The sequence below is a fragment of the Giraffa tippelskirchi genome, chromosome 11, assembly GCF_054371585.1.
Source record: "Giraffa tippelskirchi isolate mGirTip1 chromosome 11, T2T-mGirTip1v1.2.pri, whole genome shotgun sequence".
Classification (NCBI taxonomy): domain Eukaryota; kingdom Metazoa; phylum Chordata; class Mammalia; order Artiodactyla; family Giraffidae; genus Giraffa; species Giraffa tippelskirchi.
The window spans coordinates 76,395,324-76,420,222 of NC_137285.1; the positions used below are offsets into that span (position 1 = coordinate 76,395,324).

General features: G+C 54.1%; 3 protein-coding genes and 1 long non-coding RNA gene across 4 annotated transcripts in view; 3 read left to right on the forward strand and 1 right to left on the reverse strand.

The window, feature by feature from the left end:
* On the forward strand, positions 1 to 5,183 carry LOC145527562 (uncharacterized). The gene is made up of 3 exons (XM_081545666.1): positions 1 to 3,567; positions 3,967 to 4,279; positions 4,531 to 5,183. The coding sequence occupies exons 1-3, from the start codon at positions 3,157 to 3,159 to the stop codon at positions 4,803 to 4,805; spliced, it is 999 nt and encodes a 332-aa protein (XP_081401792.1). The 5' UTR covers positions 1 to 3,156; the 3' UTR covers positions 4,806 to 5,183.
* Positions 5,109 to 24,899, reverse strand: part of LOC145527612 (uncharacterized) — a 22,706-nt gene continuing 2,915 nt past the window's right edge. The window contains exons 2-9 of the long non-coding RNA XR_014069774.1: positions 23,192 to 23,449; positions 19,052 to 22,573; positions 18,061 to 18,286; positions 15,567 to 15,824; positions 14,835 to 14,946; positions 10,434 to 10,659; positions 7,939 to 8,196; positions 5,109 to 7,319 (exon numbers count right to left, since the gene is read on the reverse strand). This is a non-coding gene — a long non-coding RNA (uncharacterized LOC145527612). The remainder of the gene's footprint in view (positions 7,320 to 7,938; positions 8,197 to 10,433; positions 10,660 to 14,834; positions 14,947 to 15,566; positions 15,825 to 18,060; positions 18,287 to 19,051; positions 22,574 to 23,191; positions 23,450 to 24,899) is intronic.
* Positions 9,494 to 12,810, forward strand: LOC145527559 (uncharacterized). The gene is made up of 3 exons (XM_081545662.1): positions 9,494 to 11,194; positions 11,594 to 11,906; positions 12,158 to 12,810. Exons 1-3 carry the CDS (start codon positions 10,784 to 10,786, stop codon positions 12,430 to 12,432), a joined length of 999 nt encoding a protein of 332 aa, XP_081401788.1. The 5' UTR covers positions 9,494 to 10,783; the 3' UTR covers positions 12,433 to 12,810.
* LOC145527588 (uncharacterized) lies at positions 18,652 to 20,437 on the forward strand. The gene is made up of 3 exons (XM_081545702.1): positions 18,652 to 18,821; positions 19,221 to 19,533; positions 19,844 to 20,437. The coding sequence occupies exons 1-3, from the start codon at positions 18,687 to 18,689 to the stop codon at positions 20,320 to 20,322; spliced, it is 927 nt and encodes a 308-aa protein (XP_081401828.1). The 5' UTR covers positions 18,652 to 18,686; the 3' UTR covers positions 20,323 to 20,437.

Consider the following 24,899-nt stretch of genomic DNA (forward strand, 5'->3'; position numbering starts at 1 on the left):
AAAGGCAAACCATAATTTTTAATGAGGCCAATGTCACAGAAAAAAAAAAATGCTCCACAATAAACTGCTCAAGGAAGCTACTAAATAAACTTTCAGAAAAGTTTAGTAGTTTTTTTTTTTTTTTAAATAGGGTGACGGAGAGCTATACCTTTCCCATCTATGTGAATTTAGGTTTAAACTAGATTTCCCTTGGCTATTATATAAGACAAAAAAACCCACATCACCCACTTTCACTCCCCCCCACCCCCAAAATGTGTTTCAATCTATTGAATTTTTGTGTCCTCAGTTGTGTCTGATTCACGGCAACTCACCAACTCTACACAGCCAGGCTCTTCCGTCCATGGAATTCAGGGCAATTTTTTCTGTCCCAGTAAATGCCCACCCTGGGTGATCCAAAGGCAAGGGCTCCGAGGCTCCTGAGAGACTAACTCCTTTCAGCTGAGCACAGAGCTGGCTCCTCACTGGGATGCCTGTGGCCTGGGGCTCCCAGAGGGGAGAGCAGCACTCGCCCCACCGTGTGGTCACTGCTGGAAGTGCAGGCTGCTCCTCACTCCCCCTTGACAGTGTCCCTGAGGGCAGAACAGTGTGAATCGAATCAAGGTGGAAATGCAAACTCCAATGCAACCAACCTTCCCACAAGATCTCCAAAACCACTCAGGAACAGGGAATTGGAAACTGCAGGGGATGACATGAATGGAGATGGAGACTTGACACCTTACACCGAGTTCACTTCCAGTTATCCCTAGACAAACTTTCCATGAAAACTTGTCACAAATCTAGAAGAACAATGAGCAGAAACCGGACACGTGCTTTGAGTCTTCACACACAAAACTAAAAGGCAGTCCACAAAAAAAACCCAGAGAATACAGTGGACTTTGCAAAATCAAAGATATCTACTGTGGGAAAGACCTCATTACAAAAGCAAAAGACAGGTCATACATCGCGAGACGAATGAGTGGAAACACAAAGCTTATCAAGGATGTGTCTCCAAACAGACAAAGAACGCCAACACAACAAGCCTGTGAAAACTAGGGAAAGGTCTGAAGGGACACCAGACGGAGGAAGACACACACAGAGTATCCCGGATGATGTCCAGCACTGAGGGCCTGAAGAAACAACAGTCTAGTTGCACCCCCTCAGGCCTGTGTGACCGTGGATGAGGCCTCTGTTTCCCGGTGGCTCTGAGACATGGACAGGGAGGAAGGGGAAGAGAAGTCACTTGCATTTCTAATACTCACAGCAAAGTCTTCCAATGAGAAGGGAATTATCACCCCCACTGACAATGCCATTCACTGAAGTGATATCCACGAGTCCATCTACCCCAGAAGGGAAGGATGGACCTGTTCTCACAAAACGGCGAGAGATGGAAGGAGGAAGATCAAGCCCACACCAATCACTGGAAAGAGAAGCTGTGCTCAGGGCTTGAAAGAATTCCTATAGGGAAAATCATGTCACAGCCCCACATGGCAATCCACAGCTTCCATGCTATTCCTCCCAAAATGCCAATGCATTTTCGCACCGAACAAAGAATTGCAAAAGGGGTACGGAAACAGAAAAGAGCCTACATTGTCAATACAATCCGACGAAAAAGCCCCGATACGGACATCCAAGGTTGTGTGAAAGGAAATTAGACGACCAAACTAGGATCCTCAGGAGAGTATCGGAGAAGGCAATGGCGACCCACTCCAGTACTCTTGCCTGGAAAATGTCCTGGACGGAGGAGCCTGGTAGGCTACAGGCCATGGGGTCTTGCAGAGTCAGACACGACTGAAGTGACTTAGCCGCAGCAGCAGCAGCAGGACAGTATGCTATTGGGAATACAACAACACACACAGATCCAGATCGATGGAATAAAGTTGAGGGTCCAGAAACAAACCCCAGCATCCATGGTCAACTCATCTCTGACACAGACGGGGAGAATATCCAAATGGGAACAAGAAAGCCTCTTCAATCAATGTCCATGGGAAAACCAGACAGCTACATCTGAAGAACGCTATTGGGTTTGATCTCATACCACCTCAATATCGGGGAAAAACCTCACCCTAAAGACTGATGTCATGAGATAGCTAGAAAGAAGCGTAGGTCAAAGGCTCCTTAACATCAGAGTCTCCTTGCCATTTGCTGGGCGGAGGTCGAAATGGGTCTCTTCAAGTAAGGGAAAGAGGTAAACGAAGTACACCACTGGGTTTCCATCCAATGGAACCTATTCACAACAGAGAGGCTAAGCATTCACAAATGCAAAAGATAGGAAACGGAACACGAGAGACTCCTTGCAAGTGGTGTATCTGAGAAGGGGTTCATATGGAAAGAGACGAAGAATGCACAGCACTCAGATTCCAAGAAACACCACCACCACCCTTGACCCTTCCCCCATGACCAACTCTGACCTAAAGCCTTTCTCTCCCTCTAACCTATCCCTAAAACATAACCCTCATCTAATCATATACATGTGCATCCCTAGCATCCATCCATCCATCCACACACGAGAGAGAAAGAGGAAGACACAGACGGAATTGAGAAAGGAAAAGAGAGGGACACAGCCAGAGAGAGACACGGAACCAAAGAGAGGAAAGGAGTCGATGGTCCAGACTATTCCTCAATCTGTCTCGAAGGTAGAAGCAATGACAGCGCCCTTCCACCCCAGAAGGGGGAAAAGGACGGAAGGTTTGGAGAGGAAAAGACAAGAACGCAGGGAGCCATTAGAAGCTCAGCCACCCGCAGAAGCCGAGCTGGGACCCTTGAACAGAATCTCAATGGAAACAGAGGACCAGAAAGTTGGCTACTCTTTTCTATAAGAGAGGGAGACCTTCGAGTCTTCCTTTCGGTCCTCCAACTTGGATGCGGGGTCTCAAAACAGTCAGGAGGGGGAGTGCCTTTTCCTGGGTTCCACGGCGCATCCAGGCCTCGTTCTGCCCCATTCTGTGCTGTGTCAGCCCTGGATGGAATCTTTCTTTCTGAAGTCTCAGCGCACGAGCTCCACGTGATATCGGCCCCAGGTGGAAAGGCATGGAGCTGCTCGTAGGCCGACAGACCTAGGAAGCAGATGGGAGAATGACCCCCACTCTGCAGATGGAGAGACTGGGGCAACCCTGAGGGGCATATGCTTGTCCAGGGCCACACCACTTATGAGAAGAAGGAGCCTGGTCTGAGAGCAGCATGGTCCTCGGAGCTCAGGCCCTGGCTGAACCCAGGCCTCCCCAGGGCTGTGGGCTGGGCCGTGTGGGTGTCATTGTGCCTGCACATGGCCTAAGGGGGGTGGTCGAGCAGTCAGAAACCCAGAGATTCCCTTGGGAAGTTTTGAGGAAGGGACCTCAGCACGAACCCCAGGAAATGATGTCACCTGCCGGCAACAGAACCCAACAGAACCCGCAATCCGGGTATCCAGGCCTCCAGAGCGGAGAGGAGCCCCCAGCCAGATCACTTGCTGCCAAGATGTTCTGCTGTTTGCCCCTGCCCAGAGGCCGGGGCCTCAGGAGAGCTCACAGGCAGTGTGCGTGGGCACCCTGTCGACGTTGGCTCAGGACACCCCCGAGAGGCCTCTGGCCCTTTGCCCGGAGAAACAGAAAGGTAACACGGGGAGCCCCAGGCCGGGCCAGGCCACCTCTCCCATGCCACCCGGAAACACCGGGTCCTTTGCCTGTGTGTGGGGATGCGGGTTTCTCGGGCTGTGTCTCCCTCAAGGAAGCCCAGGCGGATGTGGGGTCAGAAGCCTGTGGACAAGTTGTGCCCACACCCCAGGGGAGAGCAGGCTGGGCGGGATGGGGAGAGTGTGGGCAGCGCCGACCGGCCAGGCTGACCTCACACCCTCAGATGGGTCTCTTTCCTCCCGGGTGGGGATCTGAGCAGACACACGTCTCTGACCCTTCTGGGAAGAGAAGTTCGAGCAGGCAGAAGCAGCGGCTCCACTGGCCAGGCCCAGCTCGGAAAACTCCCAGCATGGCTGGCTGACGGTCACTGTCGTTGCAGAGCTTCCCACGTGATGAGGCCGAGGACGGGGACACCCCATCCAGCTCCCAGAGGGAGGGGTCGGAGCACCACCCGCCCGCCCGTGAGGCCCAGTGCAGGCTCCAGGTCAGCGTGCCCACGGAGGCATCAGCCCCACCGGGGGAGACGCGGAGGTGGGGAAGGCCTGCTGCCGAGACACCGCCCAGGATACAGCCGGCGGCCCAGTCTGAGGCTTCCACGGAGCTCAGCACACCCGGCTCCGACCCAGAGTCCAGAGAACCCCGGCCTCTGAGGCACCAGGAGGACCTGGAGCCCAGCACGCCACAGCACAGAGGTGAGGACGCTGGGGCTGGTGCACGGGAGTGTGTGGGGAGGGGTGCTGAGCTACACAGGGACGAGTCCTCGAAAGCTGCTGCTGGGCCTGCAGCAAGCGCTGGCCTCACACCCCCCGCCCCCCATCTTGCACACTTCAGTCCCAAAAGACATCTGACGCTGGGTATTCTTTGGGAACCTCTTGGAAGGTTTCTGTCCCGGGGTACGCACATGCCAAGGCTGGCCTGTGGGCAAACTTTGCTTCTCCCCCAGCTCTAGCACTGGCCTCCAACTGGAACCAGGCTCCACTTCCCAGACCTGTCCCCACACAGGTGGTGGCTCCAGGTGCAGGACCCAGGGATCCACCGAGGGCAGATGGAGAAGCGAGACTTGCCCTCGCAGAGACACCAGGCCAGCTGGGTACTGGCCAGCACACCGGGCAGATCGGATCTCCGTGCCTGCAGGACCCCCAGCCCCAGGCACTGATGTCCCACCCCCTCAGCGAGAACCTCCACCTCCACGTGCACCTCTACCTGCTCGGGCTTTAGCAAGAGAACCCGAGGCAGAGGAAGAGTCACCGCCTCGGCAGGGAGAGCCTGCCCTGGCTCCCGCGCAACACCCAGACGCCCACGATGACTCACCCAGCCCTGCAGGGAGAAAGAGCCCCCGCTCTGGACAGAGACCCAGAGCCCTTACCGGAAACACCACGTCCAGGGGAGCGGTCGGCTCTGCAGCCTCCATCCCTGTCTGCTCACCGTGGATGCCGGCAACTCGGTCTGCCCCCAGGGGACATGGAGTTCCTTTCCCCTGAACTGCTTTGCATGTGGTTTGTTTCCACCTTTCTGGTGATGTTTTATTTTTTGTATGGTTTCCTGTATTTTTGTTGGTTAAGTTGGGATTAGTAAACTGTTTCATCATTGTTGCAATCTGGGAACACTGTTGTGTAACTCTGGTGATACTGTGTTACCATCACCACTTTGTAGTTTCAGACCCGTTCCATCTTTATGCCCCACCCCCCAACAAAGCCTGGATTCAAGGCAAGCACGCCCTGTTCATCCCTCCCCCCGATCCTGAACACAATTTCATCTTTTCTTTCTGCATTCCTTCCTATATTCTTGGTGTCCCCAATCAGTGACTCTCAGCGAAATGACTGAAGGAGTGTTTTTCGGACTCTCCACCTACTGTAAGACTCCATTGGAGAGTTCTCATTTTTATGTCATTTGAACTAGCCTTTGATAGCTGAAAGGACGGTGTACGTCCTTTCAAGATACCATGTGCCAAACGAAGCCCTTTTGGCAACTGCCATCATTATCTCCAGGCAGGCATTGCTGTTTGAAGGGTGACATCTCAGCCAGAAGGCAGAGGCTGAGCTCCTCTTGTTGCACCAGCTCCCAAAAGAAGCCAAGAAAGGGAGCTGGAACAACAAACCACCCCCATGCCCAGGAAAGCGTTCTTCATGACAGAAGGCTAGAAAATGACCCAACATCCTTGTGGCCCAGAACCACTCTAGAAAATCACTGTTCCATAAAAAAGAGAAACACATGGGAAGTTCCAAGGAGAGGCAATGCCCATGGCCAGTGTACTTGAGAGACGGCCTGACCGCTCCGGGGAAGACACGCACCGACGGAACCCCTTGGGAAACAGCAGTGATAGTCCTCACCGTCGTAAGGGTTTCCTCTGGGGACAACCTGCCCTGGGCACCACACGAGGGAGCAGACCGGCTTCTCTTCCTCTGCCCCCACACCATTCACTCATGAAGGCAGCTCAGGTGTTCTCATGCCCTGCCTGCCTGCCTGCCTGGCTCATCCGTGAGCTGTGACCACCTCCAGGCTAGGACTCCACCTTTTCCTCTCTGTGTACCGTGAATCTGCACACAGTGGGCTTTCAGAACCTTAGGAGACTTGAGCCATTCCCGCTCGAGCCAGAACCCTCCCCAGGAAGGAAAACAGCTGTGGAGTCATTTTGGCCCCAGCACTGGTTCCGAAAGCCTGGCGGCTCCTACAGCCTCTACGGTGTGAAGAGGGAGGTCCCTTTTGACAGAGCTTTCCGGCTCTCAGATCTAAGCTGTTGTTTCACTGTCAGCTGTGTCTCTTCCGTTGCAGCCAGGTGGGCCACGCTGCTCCAAAGGAGCTCACAAGCTGAGTTTCAAGGGAGGACAGGGATGGCTACAATGTGCTGCAAACTGAGTGAGGGTCCCCACAATCCTCAGCAAAGGTCTGTGGTGTGCAAGTGGGGAGTAGAGGGCCCCCAAGTTCCAAAGGAAGGGAGGTAGTCGGGAGCTAAAGCCCTTGGCTGCTGTGGTAGCAGCTGCAGATGGCAGCCCGTCCACAGTGCACTTCAAATGAGGTCATATGAGCGGGACTCTGGAAATGGCTCCGAAATCGAGAGAAAGGGGTCAGGGTATGTGGGAATCCGGCGGGGGTGGGGGGTGGATGAAGGAAGGTGTCCCTCCTCTCTCCAGTGCAATTTGGTTTGGTGAGTCTCAAAGCTACCAGATGGCACTTCCCAAGTCAGGCCCCCGCAGGAATCAGGGTGGGCTGCCTGCCTCGGGCCCTGCCACAGGGACAAGCCACACCAGTGGCCTCCCTGAGCTCCAATGGCCGGATCTGGGGGGTTCTGTCTGGGTGCACACCTCCTTGCTGTGGCCAAGTTCCCCCCTTCTCTGAGCACCAGCTTCATCCTCTCGAATGAGGACATCAATTGCTACCTTGGCACGTTACTCTCTTCATCCTGTGAAGACTCATTAGGCTTATCCTACAATTACTAGCTGGCCCGAAGAGATATCTCCTGAATCCAGCTTAAGCTGGAGTCTCCCAGGCTCATCTGGCATGTCTTCCCTGAAGTCTGCCAAAACCCACACCCTTGCATTTCCAGGGACTCCCCTTAGCCAGCTGGGCAGAAAACCCAGCATGCTTCAAACAAGCTGACAGACAAGCGGGAGAGGACTCACGGGCAGACGGCTTCCCTCAGGTCTCGGGTGGAGCTCTGGGACCACAGCAGCAACGGGCCATCCCAGCCCCTGGGCTCAGCAGCGCCCTCATTCTCAGGCCGGCGGCTCTGCCCTGAGGGGAGCAGGAACGTCACCAACTGCCGCAGGCGGACCTCAAGCCCCTCCCACTGCTGGAGCCTGACCTCCCCCGGCCCCACCCCTTCCCCTACCCCAGCAGGACGAGAGCTCGTCTTCCCCTGGCTTCCAACGTGAGGCCCGGCCCTGGGCCCCGATTGGGCACTGCCCCAGCCCGGAGCCAATCACAGTGGCCAGGGAGGTGGAACGCACCGATTGGCCAGGGCCAGGTCATGTGACCATACTCCCCAGGAAACTCAAAGATTACCAAGGTTCTCTAAGAAACCAATGAACAAAATTATCCACTAAAGGCAAACCATAATTTTTAATGAGGCCAATGTCACAGAAAAAAAAAAAATGCTCCACAATAAACTGCTCAAGGAAGCTACTAAATAAACTTTCAGAAAAGTTTAGTAGTTTTTTTTTTTTTAAATAGGGTGACGGAGAGCTATACCTTTCCCATCTATGTGAATTTAGGTTTAAACTAGATTTCCCTTGGCTATTATATAAGACAAAAAAACCCACATCACCCACTTTCACTCCCCCCCACCCCCAAAATGTGTTTCAATCTATTGAATTTTTGTGTCCTCAGTTGTGTCTGATTCACGGCAACTCACCAACTCTACACAGCCAGGCTCTTCCGTCCATGGAATTCAGGGCAATTTTTTCTGTCCCAGTAAATGCCCACCCTGGGTGATCCAAAGGCAAGGGCTCCGAGGCTCCTGAGAGACTAACTCCTTTCAGCTGAGCACAGAGCTGGCTCCTCACTGGGATGCCTGTGGCCTGGGGCTCCCAGAGGGGAGAGCAGCACTCGCCCCACCGTGTGGTCACTGCTGGAAGTGCAGGCTGCTCCTCACTCCCCCTTGACAGTGTCCCTGAGGGCAGAACAGTGTGAATCGAATCAAGGTGGAAATGCAAACTCCAATGCAACCAACCTTCCCACAAGATCTCCAAAACCACTCAGGAACAGGGAATTGGAAACTGCAGGGGATGACATGAATGGAGATGGAGACTTGACACCTTACACCGAGTTCACTTCCAGTTATCCCTAGACAAACTTTCCATGAAAACTTGTCACAAATCTAGAAGAACAATGAGCAGAAACCGGACACGTGCTTTGAGTCTTCACACACAAAACTAAAAGGCAGTCCACAAAAAAAACCCAGAGAATACAGTGGACTTTGCAAAATCAAAGATATCTACTGTGGGAAAGACCTCATTACAAAAGCAAAAGACAGGTCATACATCGCGAGACGAATGAGTGGAAACACAAAGCTTATCAAGGATGTGTCTCCAAACAGACAAAGAACGCCAACACAACAAGCCTGTGAAAACTAGGGAAAGGTCTGAAGGGACACCAGACGGAGGAAGACACACACAGAGTATCCCGGATGATGTCCAGCACTGAGGGCCTGAAGAAACAACAGTCTAGTTGCACCCCCTCAGGCCTGTGTGACCGTGGATGAGGCCTCTGTTTCCCGGTGGCTCTGAGACATGGACAGGGAGGAAGGGGAAGAGAAGTCACTTGCGTTTCTAATACTCACAGCAAAGTCTTTCAATGAGAAGGGAATTATCACCCCCACTGACAATGCCATTCACTGAAGTGATATCCACGAGTCCATCTACCCCAGAAGGGAAGGATGGACCTGTTCTCACAAAACGGTGAGAGATGGAAGGAGGAAGATCAAGCCCACACCAATCACTGGAAAGAGAAGCTGTGCTCAGGGCTTGAAAGAATTCCTATAGGGAAAATCATGTCACAGCCCCACATGGCAATCCACAGCTTCCATGCTATTCCTCCCAAAATGCCAATGCATTTTCGCACCGAACAAAGAATTGCAAAAGGGGTACGGAAACAGAAAAGAGCCTACATTGTCAATACAATCCGACGAAAAAGCCCCGATACGGACATCCAAGGTTGTGTGAAAGGAAATTAGACGACCAAACTAGGATCCTCAGGAGAGTATCGGAGAAGGCAATGGCGACCCACTCCAGTACTCTTGCCTGGAAAATGTCCTGGACGAAGGAGCCTGGTAGGCTACAGGCCATGGGGTCTTGCAGAGTCAGACACGACTGAAGTGACTTAGCCGCAGCAGCAGCAGCAGGACAGTATGCTATTGGGAATACAACAACACACACAGATCCAGATCGATGGAATAAAGTTGAGGGTCCAGAAACAAACCCCAGCATCCATGGTCAACTCATCTCTGACACAGACGGTGAGAATATCCAAATGGGAACAAGAAAGCCTCTTCAATCAATGTCCATGGGAAAACCAGACAGCTACATCTGAAGAACGCTATTGGGTTTGATCTCATACCACCTCAATATCGGGGAAAAACCTCACCCTAAAGACTGAGGTCATGAGATAGCTAGAAAGAAGCGTAGGTCAAAGGCTCCTTAACATCAGAGTCTCCTTGCCATTTGCTGGGCGGAGGTCGAAATGGGTCTCTTCAAGTAAGGGAAAGAGGTAAACGAAGTACACCACTGGGTTTCCATCCAATGGAACCTATTCACAACAGAGAGGCTAAGCATTCACAAATGCAAAAGATAGGAAACGGAACACGAGAGACTCCTTGCAAGTGGTGTATCTGAGAAGGGGTTCATATGGAAAGAGACGAAGAATGCACAGCACTCAGATTCCAAGAAACACCACCACCACCCTTGACCCTTCCCCCATGACCAACTCTGACCTAAAGCCTTTCTCTCCCTCTAACCTATCCCTAAAACATAACCCTCATCTAATCATATACATGTGCATCCCTAGCATCCATCCATCCATCCACACACGAGAGAGAAAGAGGAAGACACAGACGGAATTGAGAAAGGAAAAGAGAGGGACACAGCCAGAGAGAGACACGGAACCAAAGAGAGGAAAGGAGTCGATGGTCCAGACTATTCCTCAATCTGTCTCGAAGGTAGAAGCAATGACAGCGCCCTTCCACCCCAGAAGGGGGAAAAGGACGGAAGGTTTGGAGAGGAAAAGACAAGAACGCAGGGAGCCATTAGAAGCTCAGCCACCCGCAGAAGCCGAGCTGGGACCCTTGAACAGAATCTCAATGGAAACAGAGGACCAGAAAGTTGGCTACTCTTTTCTATAAGAGAGGGAGACCTTCGAGTCTTCCTTTCGGTCCTCCAACTTGGATGCGGGGTCTCAAAACAGTCAGGAGGGGGAGTGCCTTTTCCTGGGTTCCACGGCGCATCCAGGCCTCGTTCTGCCCCATTCTGTGCTGTGTCAGCCCTGGATGGAATCTTTCTTTCTGAAGTCTCAGCGCACGAGCTCCACGTGATATCGGCCCCAGGTGGAAAGGCATGGAGCTGCTCGTAGGCCGACAGACCTAGGAAGCAGATGGGAGAATGACCCCCACTCTGCAGATGGAGAGACTGGGGCAACCCTGAGGGGCATATGCTTGTCCAGGGCCACACCACTTATGAGAAGAAGGAGCCTGGTCTGAGAGCAGCATGGTCCTCGGAGCTCAGGCCCTGGCTGAACCCAGGCCTCCCCAGGGCTGTGGGCTGGGCCGTGTGGGTGTCATTGTGCCTGCACATGGCCTAAGGGGGGTGGTCGAGCAGTCAGAAACCCAGAGATTCCCTTGGGAAGTTTTGAGGAAGGGACCTCAGCACGAACCCCAGGAAATGATGTCACCTGCCGGCAACAGAACCCAACAGAACCCGCAATCCGGGTATCCAGGCCTCCAGAGCGGAGAGGAGCCCCCAGCCAGATCACTTGCTGCCAAGATGTTCTGCTGTTTGCCTCTGCCCAGAGGCCGGGGCCTCAGGAGAGCTCACAGGCAGTGTGCGTGGGCACCCTGTCGACGTTGGCTCAGGACACCCCCGAGAGGCCTCTGGCCCTTTGCCCGGAGAAACAGAAAGGTAACACGGGGAGCCCCAGGCCGGGCCAGGCCACCTCTCCCATGCCACCCGGAAACACCGGGTCCTTTGCCTGTGTGTGGGGATGCGGGTTTCTCGGGCTGTGTCTCCCTCAAGGAAGCCCAGGCGGATGTGGGGTCAGAAGCCTGTGGACAAGTTGTGTCCACACCCCAGGGGAGAGCAGGCTGGGCGGGATGGGGAGAGTGTGGGCAGCGCCGACCGGCCAGGCTGACCTCACACCCTCAGATGGGTCTCTTTCCTCCCGGGTGGGGATCTGAGCAGACACACGTCTCTGACCCTTCTGGGAAGAGAAGTTCGAGCAGGCAGAAGCAGCGGCTCCACTGGCCAGGCCCAGCTCGGAAAACTCCCAGCATGGCTGGCTGACGGTCACTGTCGTTGCAGAGCTTCCCACGTGATGAGGCCGAGGACGGGGACACCCCATCCAGCTCCCAGAGGGAGGGGTCGGAGCACCACCCGCCCGCCCGTGAGGCCCAGTGCAGGCTCCAGGTCAGCGTGCCCACGGAGGCATCAGCCCCACCGGGGGAGACGCGGAGGTGGGGAAGGCCTGCTGCCGAGACACCGCCCAGGATACAGCCGGCGGCCCAGTCTGAGGCTTCCACGGAGCTCAGCACACCCGGCTCCGACCCAGAGTCCAGAGAACCCCGGCCTCTGAGGCACCAGGAGGACCTGGAGCCCAGCACGCCACAGCACAGAGGTGAGGACGCTGGGGCTGGTGCACGGGAGTGTGTGGGGAGGGGTGCTGAGCTACACAGGGACGAGTCCTCGAAAGCTGCTGCTGGGCCTGCAGCAAGCGCTGGCCTCACACCCCCCGCCCCCCATCTTGCACACTTCAGTCCCAAAAGACATCTGACGCTGGGTATTCTTTGGGAACCTCTTGGAAGGTTTCTGTCCCGGGGTACGCACATGCCAAGGCTGGCCTGTGGGCAAACTTTGCTTCTCCCCCAGCTCTAGCACTGGCCTCCAACTGGAACCAGGCTCCACTTCCCAGACCTGTCCCCACACAGGTGGTGGCTCCAGGTGCAGGACCCAGGGATCCACCGAGGGCAGATGGAGAAGCGAGACTTGCCCTCGCAGAGACACCAGGCCAGCTGGGTACTGGCCAGCACACCGGGCAGATCGGATCTCCGTGCCTGCAGGACCCCCAGCCCCAGGCACTGATGTCCCACCCCCTCAGCGAGAACCTCCACCTCCACGTGCACCTCTACCTGCTCGGGCTTTAGCAAGAGAACCCGAGGCAGAGGAAGAGTCACCGCCTCGGCAGGGAGAGCCTGCCCTGGCTCCCGCGCAACACCCAGACGCCCACGATGACTCACCCAGCCCTGCAGGGAGAAAGAGCCCCCGCTCTGGACAGAGACCCAGAGCCCTTACCGGAAACACCACGTCCAGGGGAGCGGTCGGCTCTGCAGCCTCCATCCCTGTCTGCTCACCGTGGATGCCGGCAACTCGGTCTGCCCCCAGGGGACATGGAGTTCCTTTCCCCTGAACTGCTTTGCATGTGGTTTGTTTCCACCTTTCTGGTGATGTTTTATTTTTTGTATGGTTTCCTGGATTTTTGTTGGTTAAGTTGGGATTAGTAAACTGTTTCATCATTGTTGCAATCTGGGAACACTGTTGTGTAACTCTGGTGATACTGTGTTACCATCACCACTTTGTAGTTTCAGACCCGTTCCATCTTTATGCCCCACCCCCCAACAAAGCCTGGATTCAAGGCAAGCACGCCCTGTTCATCCCTCCCCCCGATCCTGAACACAATTTCATCTTTTCTTTCTGCATTCCTTCCTATATTCTTGGTGTCCCCAATCAATGACTCTCAGCGAAATGACTGAAGGAGTGTTTTTCGGACTCTCCACCTACTGTAAGACTCCATTGGAGAGTTCTCATTTTTATGTCATTTGAACTAGCCTTTGATAGCTGAAAGGACGGTGTACGTCCTTTCAAGATACCATGTGCCAAACGAAGCCCTTTTGGCAACTGCCATCATTATCTCCAGGCAGGCATTGCTGTTTGAAGGGTGACATCTCAGCCAGAAGGCAGAGGCTGAGCTCCTCTTGTTGCACCAGCTCCCAAAAGAAGCCAAGAAAGGGAGCTGGAACAACAAACCACCCCCATGCCCAGGAAAGCGTTCTTCATGACAGAAGGCTAGAAAATGACCCAACATCCTTGTGGCCCAGAACCACTCTAGAAAATCACTGTTCCATAAAAAAGAGAAACACATGGGAAGTTCCAAGGAGAGGCAATGCCCATGGCCAGTGTACTTGAGAGACGGCCTGACCGCTCCGGGGAAGACACGCACCGACGGAACCCCTTGGGAAACAGCAGTGATAGTCCTCACCGTCGTAAGGGTTTCCTCTGGGGACAACCTGCCCTGGGCACCACACGAGGGAGCAGACCGGCTTCTCTTCCTCTGCCCCCACACCATTCACTCATGAAGGCAGCTCAGGTGTTCTCATGCCCTGCCTGCCTGCCTGCCTGGCTCATCCGTGAGCTGTGACCACCTCCAGGCTAGGACTCCACCTTTTCCTCTCTGTGTACCGTGAATCTGCACACAGTGGGCTTTCAGAACCTTAGGAGACTTGAGCCATTCCCGCTCGAGCCAGAACCCTCCCCAGGAAGGAAAACAGCTGTGGAGTCATTTTGGCCCCAGCACTGGTTCCGAAAGCCTGGCGGCTCCTACAGCCTCTACGGTGTGAAGAGGGAGGTCCCTTTTGACAGAGCTTTCCGGCTCTCAGATCTAAGCTGTTGTTTCACTGTCAGCTGTGTCTCTTCCGTTGCAGCCAGGTGGGCCACGCTGCTCCAAAGGAGCTCACAAGCTGAGTTTCAAGGGAGGACAGGGATGGCTACAACGTGCTGCAAACTGAGTGAGGGTCCCCACAATCCTCAGCAAAGGTCTGTGGTGTGCAAGTGGGGAGTAGAGGGCCCCCAAGTTCCAAAGGAAGGGAGGTAGTCGGGAGCTAAAGCCCTTGGCTGCTGTGGTAGCAGCTGCAGATGGCAGCCCGTCCACAGTGCACTTCAAATGAGGTCATATGAGCGGGACTCTGGAAATGGCTCCGAAATCGAGAGAAAGGGGTCAGGGTATGTGGGAATCCGGCGGGGGTGGGGGGTGGATGAAGGAAGGTGTCCCTCCTCTCTCCAGTGCAATTTGGTTTGGTGAGTCTCAAAGCTACCAGATGGCACTTCCCAAGTCAGGCCCCCGCAGGAATCAGGGTGGGCTGCCTGCCTCGGGCCCTGCCACAGGGACAAGCCACACCAGTGGCCTCCCTGAGCTCCAATGGCCGGATCTGGGGGGTTCTGTCTGGGTGCACACCTCCTTGCTGTGGCCAAGTTCCCCCCTTCTCTGAGCACCAGCTTCATCCTCTCGAATGAGGACATCAATTGCTACCTTGGCACGTTACTCTCTTCATCCTGTGAAGACTCATTAGGCTTATCCTACAATTACTAGCTGGCCCGAAGAGATATCTCCTGAATCCAGCTTAAGCTGGAGTCTCCCAGGCTCATCTGGCATGTCTTCCCTGAAGTCTGCCAAAACCCACACCCTTGCATTTCCAGGGACTCCCCTTAGCCAGCTGGGCAGAAAACCCAGCATGCTTCAAACAAGCTGACAGACAAGCGGGAGAGGACTCACGGGCAGACGGCTTCCCTCAGGTCTCGGGTGGAGCTCTGGGACCACAGCAGCAACGGGCCATCCCAGCCCCTGGGCTCAGCAGCGCCCTCATTCTCAGGCCGGCGGCTCTGCCCTGAGGGGAGCAGGAACGTCACCAACTGCCGCAGGCGGACCTCAAGCCCCTCCCACTGCTGGAGCCTGACCTCCCCCGGCCCCACCCCTTCCCCTACCCCAGCAGGACGAGAGCTCGTCTTCCCCTGGCTTCCAACGTGAGGCCCGGCCCTGGGCCCCGATTGGGCACTGCCCCAGCCCGGAGCCAATCACAGTGGCCAGGGAGGTGGAACGCACCGATTGGCCAGGGCCAGGTCATGTGACCATACTCCCCAGGAAACTCAAAGATTACCAAGGTTCTCTAAGAAACCAATGAACAAAATTATCCACTAAAGGCAAACCATAATTTTTAATGAGGCCAATGTCACAGAAAAAAAAAAAATGCTCCACAATAAACTGCTCAAGGAAGCTACTAAATAAACTTTCAGAAAAGTTTAGTAGTTTTTTTTTTTTTAAAATAGGGTGTCGGAGAGCTATACCTTTCCCATCTATGTGAATTTAGGTTTAAACTAGATTTCCCTTGGCTATTATATAAGACAAAAAAACCCACATCACCCACTTTCACTCCCCCCCACCCCCAAAATGTGTTTCAATCTATTGAATTTTTGTGTCCTCAGTTGTGTCTGATTCACGGCAACTCACCAACTCTACACAGCCAGGCTCTTCCGTCCATGGAATTCAGGGCAATTTTTTCTGTCCCAGTAAATGCCCACCCTGGGTGATCCAAAGGCAAGGGCTCCGAGGCTCCTGAGAGACTAACTCCTTTCAGCTGAGCACAGAGCTGGCTCCTCACTGGGATGCCTGTGGCCTGGGGCTCCCAGAGGGGAGAGCAGCACTCGCCCCACCGTGTGGTCACTGCTGGAAGTGCAGGCTGCTCCTCACTCCCCCTTGACAGTGTCCCTGAGGGCAGAACAGTGTGAATCGAATCAAGGTGGAAATGCAAACTCCAATGCAACCAACCTTCCACAAGGTCTCCAAAACCACTCAGGAACAGGGAATTGGAAACTGCAGGGGATGACATGAATGGAGATGGAGACTTGACACCTTACACCGAGTTCACTTCCAGTTATCCCTAGACAAACTTTCCATGAAAACTTGTCACAAATCTAGAAGAACAATGAGCAGAAACCGGACACGTGCTTTGAGTCTTCACACACAAAACTAAAAGGCAGTCCACAAAAAAAACCCAGAGAATACAGTGGACTTTGCAAAATCAAAGATATCTACTGTGGGAAAGACCTCATTACAAAAGCAAAAGACAGGTCATACATCGCGAGACGAATGAGTGGAAACACAAAGCTTATCAAGGATGTGTCTTCAAACAGACAAAGAACGCCAACACAACAAGCCTGTGAAAACTAGGGAAAGGTCTGAAGGGACACCAGACGGAGGAAGACACACACAGAGTATCCCGGATGATGTCCAGCACTGAGGGCCTGAAGAAACAACAGTCTAGTTGCACCCCCTCAGGCCTGTGAGACCGTGGATGAGGCCTCTGTTTCCCGGTGGCTCTGAGACATGGACAGGGAGGAAGGGGAAGAGAAGTCACTTGCATTTCTAATACTCACAGCAAAGTCTTCCAATGAGAAGGGAATTATCACCCCCACTGACAATGCCATTCACTGAAGTGATATCCACGAGTCCATCTACCCCAGAAGGGAAGGATGGACCTGTTCTCACAAAACGGCGAGAGATGGAAGGAGGAAGATCAAGCCCACACCAATCACTGGAAAGAGAAGCTGTGCTCAGGGCTTGAAAGAATTCCTATTGGGAAAATCATGTCACAGCCCCACATGGCAATCCACAGCTTCCATGCTATTCCTCCCAAAATGCCAATGCATTTTCGCACCGAACAAAGAATTGCAAAAGGGGTACGGAAACAGAAAAGAGCCTACATTGTCAATACAATCCGACGAAAAAGCCCCGATACGGACATCCAAGGTTGTGTGAAAGGAAATTAGACGACCAAACTAGGATCCTCAGGAGAGTATCGGAGGAGGCAATGGCGACCCACTCCAGTACTCTTGCCTGGAAAATGTCCTGGACGGAGGAGCCTGGTAGGCTACAGGCCATGGGGTCATGCAGAGTCAGACACGACTGAAGTGACTTAGCCGCAGCAGCAGCAGCAGGACAGTATGCTATTGGGAATACAACAACACACACAGATCCAGATCGATGGAATAAAGTTGAGGGTCCAGAAACAAACCCCAGCATCCATGGTCAACTCATCTCTGACACAGACGGGGAGAATATCCAAATGGGAACAAGAAAGCCTCTTCAATCAATGTCCATGGGAAAACCAGACAGCTACATCTGAAGAACGCTATTGGGTTTGATCTCATACCACCTCAATATCGGGGAAAAACCTCACCCTAAAGACTGATGTCATGAGATAGCTAGAAAGAAGCGTAGGTCAAAGGCTCCTTAACATCAGAGTCTCCTTGCCATTTGCTGGGCGGAGGTCGAAATGGGTCTCTTCAAGTAAGGGAAAGAGGTAAACGAAGTACACCACTGGGTTTCCATCCAATGGAACCTCTTCACAACGGAGAAGCTAAGCATTCACAAATGCAAAAGATAGGAAACGGAACACGAGAGACTCCTTGCAAGTGGTGTATCTGAGAAGGGGTTCATATGGAAAGAGACGAAGAATGCACAGCACTCAGATTCCAAGAAACACCACCACCACCCTTGACCCTTCCCCCATGACCAACTCTGACCTAAAGCCTTTCTCTCCCTCTAACCTATCCCTAAAACATAACCCTCATCTAATCATATACATGTGCATCCCTAGCATCCATCCATCCATCCACACACGAGAGAGAAAGAGGAAGACACAGACGGAATTGAGAAAGGAAAAGAGAGGGACACAGCCAGAGAGAGACACGGAACCAAAGAGAGGAAAGGAGTCGATGGTCCAGACTTTTCCTCAATCTGTCTCGAAGGTAGAAGCAATGACAGCGCCCTTCCACCCCAGAAGGGGGAAAAGGACGGAAGGTTTGGAGAGGAAAAGACAAGAACGCAGGGAGCCATTAGAAGCTCAGCCACCCGCAGAAGCCGAGCTGGGACCCTTGAACAGAATCTCAATGGAAACAGAGGACCAGAAAGTTGGCTACTCTTTTCTATAAGAGAGGGAGACCTTCGAGTCTTCCTTTCGGTCCTCCAACTTGGATGCGGGGTCTCAAAACAGTCAGGAGGGGGAGTGCCTTTTCCTGGGTTCCACGGCGCATCCAGGCCTCGTTCTGCCCCATTCTGTGCTGTGTCAGCCCTGGATGGAATCTTTCTTTCTGAAGTCTCAGCGCACGAGCTCCACGTGATATCGGCCCCAGGTGGAAAGGCATGGAGCTGCTCGTAGGCCGACAGACCTAGGAAGCAGATGGGAGAATGACCCCCACTCTGCAGATGGAGAGACTGGGGCAACCCTGAGGGGCATATGCTTGTCCAGGGCCACACCACTTATGAGAAGAAGGAGCCTGGTCTGAGAGCAGCATGGTCCTCGGAGCTCAGGCCCTGGCTGAACCCAGGCCTCCCCAGGGCTGTGGGCTGGGCCGTGTGGGTGTCATTGTGCCTGCACATGGCCTAAGGGGGGTGGTCGAGCAGTCAGAAACCCAGAGATTCCCTTGGGAAGTTTTGAGGAAGGGACCTCAGCACGAACCCCAGGAAATGATGTCACCTGCCGGCAACAGAACCCAACAGAACCCGCAATCCGGGTATCCAGGCCTCCAGAGCGGAGAGGAGCCCCCAGCCAGATCACTTGCTGCCAAGATGTTCTGCTGTTTGCCCCTGCCCAGAGGCCGGGGCCTCAGGAGAGCTCACAGGCAGTGTGCGTGGGCACCCTGTCGACGTTGGCTCAGGACACCCCCGAGAGGCCTCTGGCCCTTTGCCCGGAGAAACAGAAAGGTAACACGGGGAGCCCCAGGCCGGGCCAGGCCACCTCTCCCATGCCACCCGGAAACACCGGGTCCTTTGCCTGTGTGTGGGGATGCGGGTTTCTCGGGCTGTGTCTCCCTCAAGGAAGCCCAGGCGGATGTGGGGTCAGAAGCCTGTGGACAAGTTGTGTCCACACCCCAGGGGAGAGCAGGCTGGGCGGGATGGGGAGAGTGTGGGCAGCGCCGACCGGCCAGGCTGACCTCACACCCTCAGATGGGTCTCTTTCCTCCCGGGTGGGGATCTGAGCAGACACACGTCTCTGACCCTTCTGGGAAGAGAAGTTCGAGCAGGCAGAAGCAGCGGCTCCACTGGCCAGGCCCAGCTCGGAAAACTCCCAGCATGGCTGGCTGACGGTCACTGTCGTTGCAGAGCTTCCCACGTGATGAGGCCGAGGACGGGGACACCCCATCCAGCTCCCAGAGGGAGGGGTCGGAGCACCACCCGCCCGCCCGTGAGGCCCAGTGCAGGCTCCAGGTCAGCGTGCCCACGGAGGCATCAGCCCCACCGGGGGAGACGCGGAGGTGGGGAAGGCCTGCTGCCGAGACACCGCCCAGGATACAGCCGGCGGCCCAGTCTGAGGCTTCCACGGAGCTCAGCACACCCGGCTCCGACCCAGAGTCCAGAGAACCCTGGCCTCTGAGGCACCAGGAGGACCTGGAGCCCAGCACGCCAGAGCACAGAGGTGAGGACGCTGGGGCTGGTGCACGGGAGTGTGTGGGGAGGGGTGCTGAGCTACACAGGGACGAGTCCTCGAAAGCTGCTGCTGGGCCTGCAGCAAGCGCTGGCCTCACACCCCCCGCCCCCCATCTTGCACACTTCAGTCCCAAAAGACATCTGACGCTGGGTATTCTTTGGGAACCTCTTGGAAGGTTTCTGTCCCGGGGTACGCACATGCCAAGGCTGGCCTGTGGGCAAACTTTGCTTCTCCCCCAGCTCTAGCACTGGCCTCCAACTGGAACCAGGCTCCACTTCCCAGACCTGTCCCCACACAGGTGGTGGCTCCAGGTGCAGGACCCAGGGATCCACCGAGGGCAGATGGAGAAGCGAGACTTGCCCTCGCAGAGACACCAGGCCAGCTGGGTACTGGCCAGCACACCGGGCAGATCGGATCTCCGTGCCTGCAGGACCCCCAGCCCCAGGCACTGATGTCCCACCCCCTCAGCGAGAACCTCCACCTCCACGTGCACCTCTACCTGCTCGGGCTTTGGCAAGAGAACCCGAGGCAGAGGAAGAGTCACCGCCTCGGCAGGGAGAGCCTGCCCTGGCTCCCGTGCAACACCCAGACGCCCACGATGACTCACCCAGCCCTGCAGGGAGAAAGAGCCCCCGCTCTGGACAGAGACCCAGAGCCCTTACCGGAAACACCACGTCCAGGGGAGCGGTCGGCTCTGCAGCCTCCATCCCTGTCTGCTCACCGTGGATGCCGGCAACTCGGTCTGCCCCCAGGGGACATGGAGTTCCTTTCCCCTGAACTGCTTTGCATGTGGTTTGTTTCCACCTTTCTGGTGATGTTTTATTTTTTGTATGGTTTCCTGTATTTTTGTTGGTTAAGTTGGGATTAGTAAACTTTTTCATCATTGTTGCAATCTGGGAACACTGTTGTGTAACTCTGGTGATACTGTGTTACCATCACCACTTTGTAGTTTCAGACCCGTTCCATCTTTATGCCCCACCCCCCAACAAAGCCTGGATTCAAGGCAAGCACGCCCTGTTCATCCCTCCCCCCGATCCTGAACACAATTTCATCTTTTCTTTCTGCATTCCTTCCTATATTCTTGGTGTCCCCAATCAGTGACTCTCAGCGAAATGACTGAAGGAGTGTTTTTCGGACTCTCCACCTACTGTAAGACTCCATTGGAGAGTTCTCATTTTTATGTCATTTGAACTAGCCTTTGATAGCTGAAAGGACGGTGTACGTCCTTTCAAGATACCATGTGCCAAACGAAGCCCTTTTGGCAACTGCCATCATTATCTCCAGGCAGGCATTGCTGTTTGAAGGGTGACATCTCAGCCAGAAGGCAGAGGCTGAGCTCCTCTTGTTGCACCAGCTCCCAAAAGAAGCCAAGAAAGGGAGCTGGAACAACAAACCACCCCCATGCCCAGGAAAGCGTTCTTCATGACAGAAGGCTAGAAAATGACCCAACATCCTTGTGGCCCAGAACCACTCTAGAAAATCACTGTTCCATAAAAAAGAGAAACACATGGGAAGTTCCAAGGAGAGGCAATGCCCATGGCCAGTGTACTTGAGAGACGGCCTGACCGCTCCGGGGAAGACACGCACCGACGGAACCCCTTGGGAAACAGCAGTGATAGTCCTCACCGTCGTAAGGGTTTCCTCTGGGGACAACCTGCCCTGGGCACCACACGAGGGAGCAGACCGGCTTCTCTTCCTCTGCCCCCACACCATTCACTCATGAAGGCAGCTCAGGTGTTCTCATGCCCTGCCTGCCTGCCTGCCTGGCTCATCCGTGAGCTGTGACCACCTCCAGGCTAGGACTCCACCTTTTCCTCTCTGTGTACCGTGAATCTGCACACAGTGGGCTTTCAGAACCTTAGGAGACTTGAGCCATTCCCACTCGAGCCAGAACCCTCCCCAGGAAGGAAAACAGCTGTGGAGTCATTTTGGCCCCAGCACTGGTTCCGAAAGCCTGGCGGCTCCTACAGCCTCTACGGTGTGAAGAGGGAGGTCCCTTTTGACAGAGCTTTCCGGCTCTCAGATCTAAGCTGTTGTTTCACTGTCAGCTGTGTCTCTTCCGTTGCAGCCAGGTGGGCCACGCTGCTCCAAAGGAGCTCACAAGCTGAGTTTCAAGGGAGGACAGGGATGGCTACAACGTGCTGCAAACTGAGTGAGGGTCCCCACAATCCTCAGCAAAGGTCTGTGGTGTGCAAGTGGGGAGTAGAGGGCCCCCAAGTTCCAAAGGAAGGGAGGTAGTCGGGAGCTAAAGCCCTTGGCTGCTGTGGTAGCAGCTGCAGATGGCAGCCCGTCCACAGTGCACTTCAAATGAGGTCATATGAGCGGGACTCTGGAAATGGCTCCGAAATCGAGAGAAAGGGGTCAGGGTATGTGGGAATCCGGCGGGGGTGGGGGGTGGATGAAGGAAGGTGTCCCTCCTCTCTCCAGTGCAATTTGGTTTGGTGAGTCTCAAAGCTACCAGATGGCACTTCCCAAGTCAGGCCCCCGCAGGAATCAGGGTGGGCTGCCTGCCTCGGGCCCTGCCACAGGGACAAGCCACACCAGTGGCCTCCCTGAGCTCCAATGGCCGGATCTGGGGGGTTCTGTCTGGGTGCACACCTCCTTGCTGTGGCCAAGTTCCCCCCTTCTCTGAGCACCAGCTTCATCCTCTCGAATGAGGACATCAATTGCTACCTTGGCACGTTACTCTCTTCATCCTGTGAAGACTCATTAGGCTTATCCTACAATTACTAGCTGGCCCGAAGAGATATCTCCTGAATCCAGCTTAAGCTGGAGTCTCCCAGGCTCATCTGGCATGTCTTCCCTGAAGTCTGCCAAAACCCACACCCTTGCATTTCCAGGGACTCCCCTTAGCCAGCTGGGCAGAAAACCCAGCATGCTTCAAACAAGCTGACAGACAAGCGGGAGAGGACTCACGGGCAGACGGCTTCCCTCAGGTCTCGGGTGGAGCTCTGGGACCACAGCAGCAACGGGCCATCCCAGCCCCTGGGCTCAGCAGCGCCCTCATTCTCAGGCCGGCGGCTCTGCCCTGAGGGGAGCAGGAACGTCACCAACTGCCGCAGGCGGACCTCAAGCCCCTCCCACTGCTGGAGCCTGACCTCCCCCGGCCCCACCCCTTCCCCTACCCCAGCAGGACGAGAGCTCGTCTTCCCCTGGCTTCCAACGTGAGGCCCGGCCCTGGGCCCCGATTGGGCACTGCCCCAGCCCGGAGCCAATCACAGTGGCCAGGGAGGTGGAACGCACCGATTGGCCAGGGCCAGGTCATGTGACCATACTCCCCAGGAAACTCAAAGATTACCAAGGTTCTCTCAGAAACCAATGAACAAAATTATCCACTAAAGGCAAACCATAATTTTTAATGAGGCCAATGTCACAGAAAAAAAAAAATGCTCCACAATAAACTGCTCAAGGAAGCTACTAAATAAACTTTCAGAAAAGTTTAGTAGTTTTTTTTTTTTTAAATAGGGTGACGGAGAGCTATACCTTTCCCATCTATGTGAATTTAGGTTTAAACTAGATTTCCCTTGGCTATTATATAAGACAAAAAAACCCACATCACCCACTTTCACTCCCCCCCACCCCCAAAATGTGTTTCAATCTATTGAATTTTTGTGTCCTCAGTTGTGTCTGATTCACGGCAACTCACCAACTCTACACAGCCAGGCTCTTCCGTCCATGGAATTCAGGGCAATTTTTTCTGTCCCAGTAAATGCCCACCCTGGGTGATCCAAAGGCAAGGGCTCCGAGGCTCCTGAGAGACTAACTCCTTTCAGCTGAGCACAGAGCTGGCTCCTCACTGGGATGCCTGTGGCCTGGGGCTCCCAGAGGGGAGAGCAGCACTCGCCCCACCGTGTGGTCACTGCTGGAAGTGCAGGCTGCTCCTCACTCCCCCTTGACAGTGTCCCTGAGGGCAGAACAGTGTGAATCGAATCAAGGTGGAAATGCAAACTCCAATGCAACCAACCTTCCCACAAGATCTCCAAAACCACTCAGGAACAGGGAATTGGAAACTGCAGGGGATGACATGAATGGAGATGGAGACTTGACACCTTACACCGAGTTCACTTCCAGTTATCCCTAGACAAACTTTCCATGAAAACTTGTCACAAATCTAGAAGAACAATGAGCAGAAACCGGACACGTGCTTTGAGTCTTCACACACAAAACTAAAAGGCAGTCCACAAAAAAAACCCAGAGAATACAGTGGACTTTGCAAAATCAAAGATATCTACTGTGGGAAAGACCTCATTACAAAAGCAAAAGACAGGTCATACATCGCGAGACGAATGAGTGGAAACACAAAGCTTATCAAGGATGTGTCTCCAAACAGACAAAGAACGCCAACACAACAAGCCTGTGAAAACTAGGGAAAGGTCTGAAGGGACACCAGACGGAGGAAGACACACACAGAGTATCCCGGATGATGTCCAGCACTGAGGGCCTGAAGAAACAACAGTCTAGTTGCACCCCCTCAGGCCTGTGAGACCGTGGATGAGGCCTCTGTTTCCCGGTGGCTCTGAGACATGGACAGGGAGGAAGGGGAAGAGAAGTCACTTGCATTTCTAATACTCACAGCAAAGTCTTCCAATGAGAAGGGAATTATCACCCCCACTGACAATGCCATTCACTGAAGTGATATCCACGAGTCCATCTACCCCAGAAGGGAAGGATGGACCTGTTCTCACAAAACGGCGAGAGATGGAAGGAGGAAGATCAAGCCCACACCAATCACTGGAAAGAGAAGCTGTGCTCAGGGCTTGAAAGAATTCCTATTGGGAAAATCATGTCACAGCCCCACATGGCAATCCACAGCTTCCATGCTATTCCTCCCAAAATGCCAATGCATTTTCGCACCGAACAAAGAATTGCAAAAGGGGTACGGAAACAGAAAAGAGCCTACATTGTCAATACAATCCGACGAAAAAGCCCCGATACGGACATCCAAGGTTGTGTGAAAGGAAATTAGACGACCAAACTAGGATCCTCAGGAGAGTATCGGAGGAGGCAATGGCGACCCACTCCAGTACTCTTGCCTGGAAAATGTCCTGGACGGAGGAGCCTGGTAGGCTGCAGGCCACGGGGTCATGCAGAGTCAGACACGACTGAAGTGACTTAGCCGCAGCAGCAGCAGCAGGACAGTATGCTATTGGGAATACAACAACACACACAGATCCAGATCGATGGAATAAAGTTGAGGGTCCAGAAACAAACCCCAGCATCCATGGTCAACTCATCTCTGACACAGACGGGGAGAATATCCAAATGGGAACAAGAAAGCCTCTTCAATCAATGTCCATGGGAAAACCAGACAGCTACATCTGAAGAACGCTATTGGGTTTGATCTCATACCACCT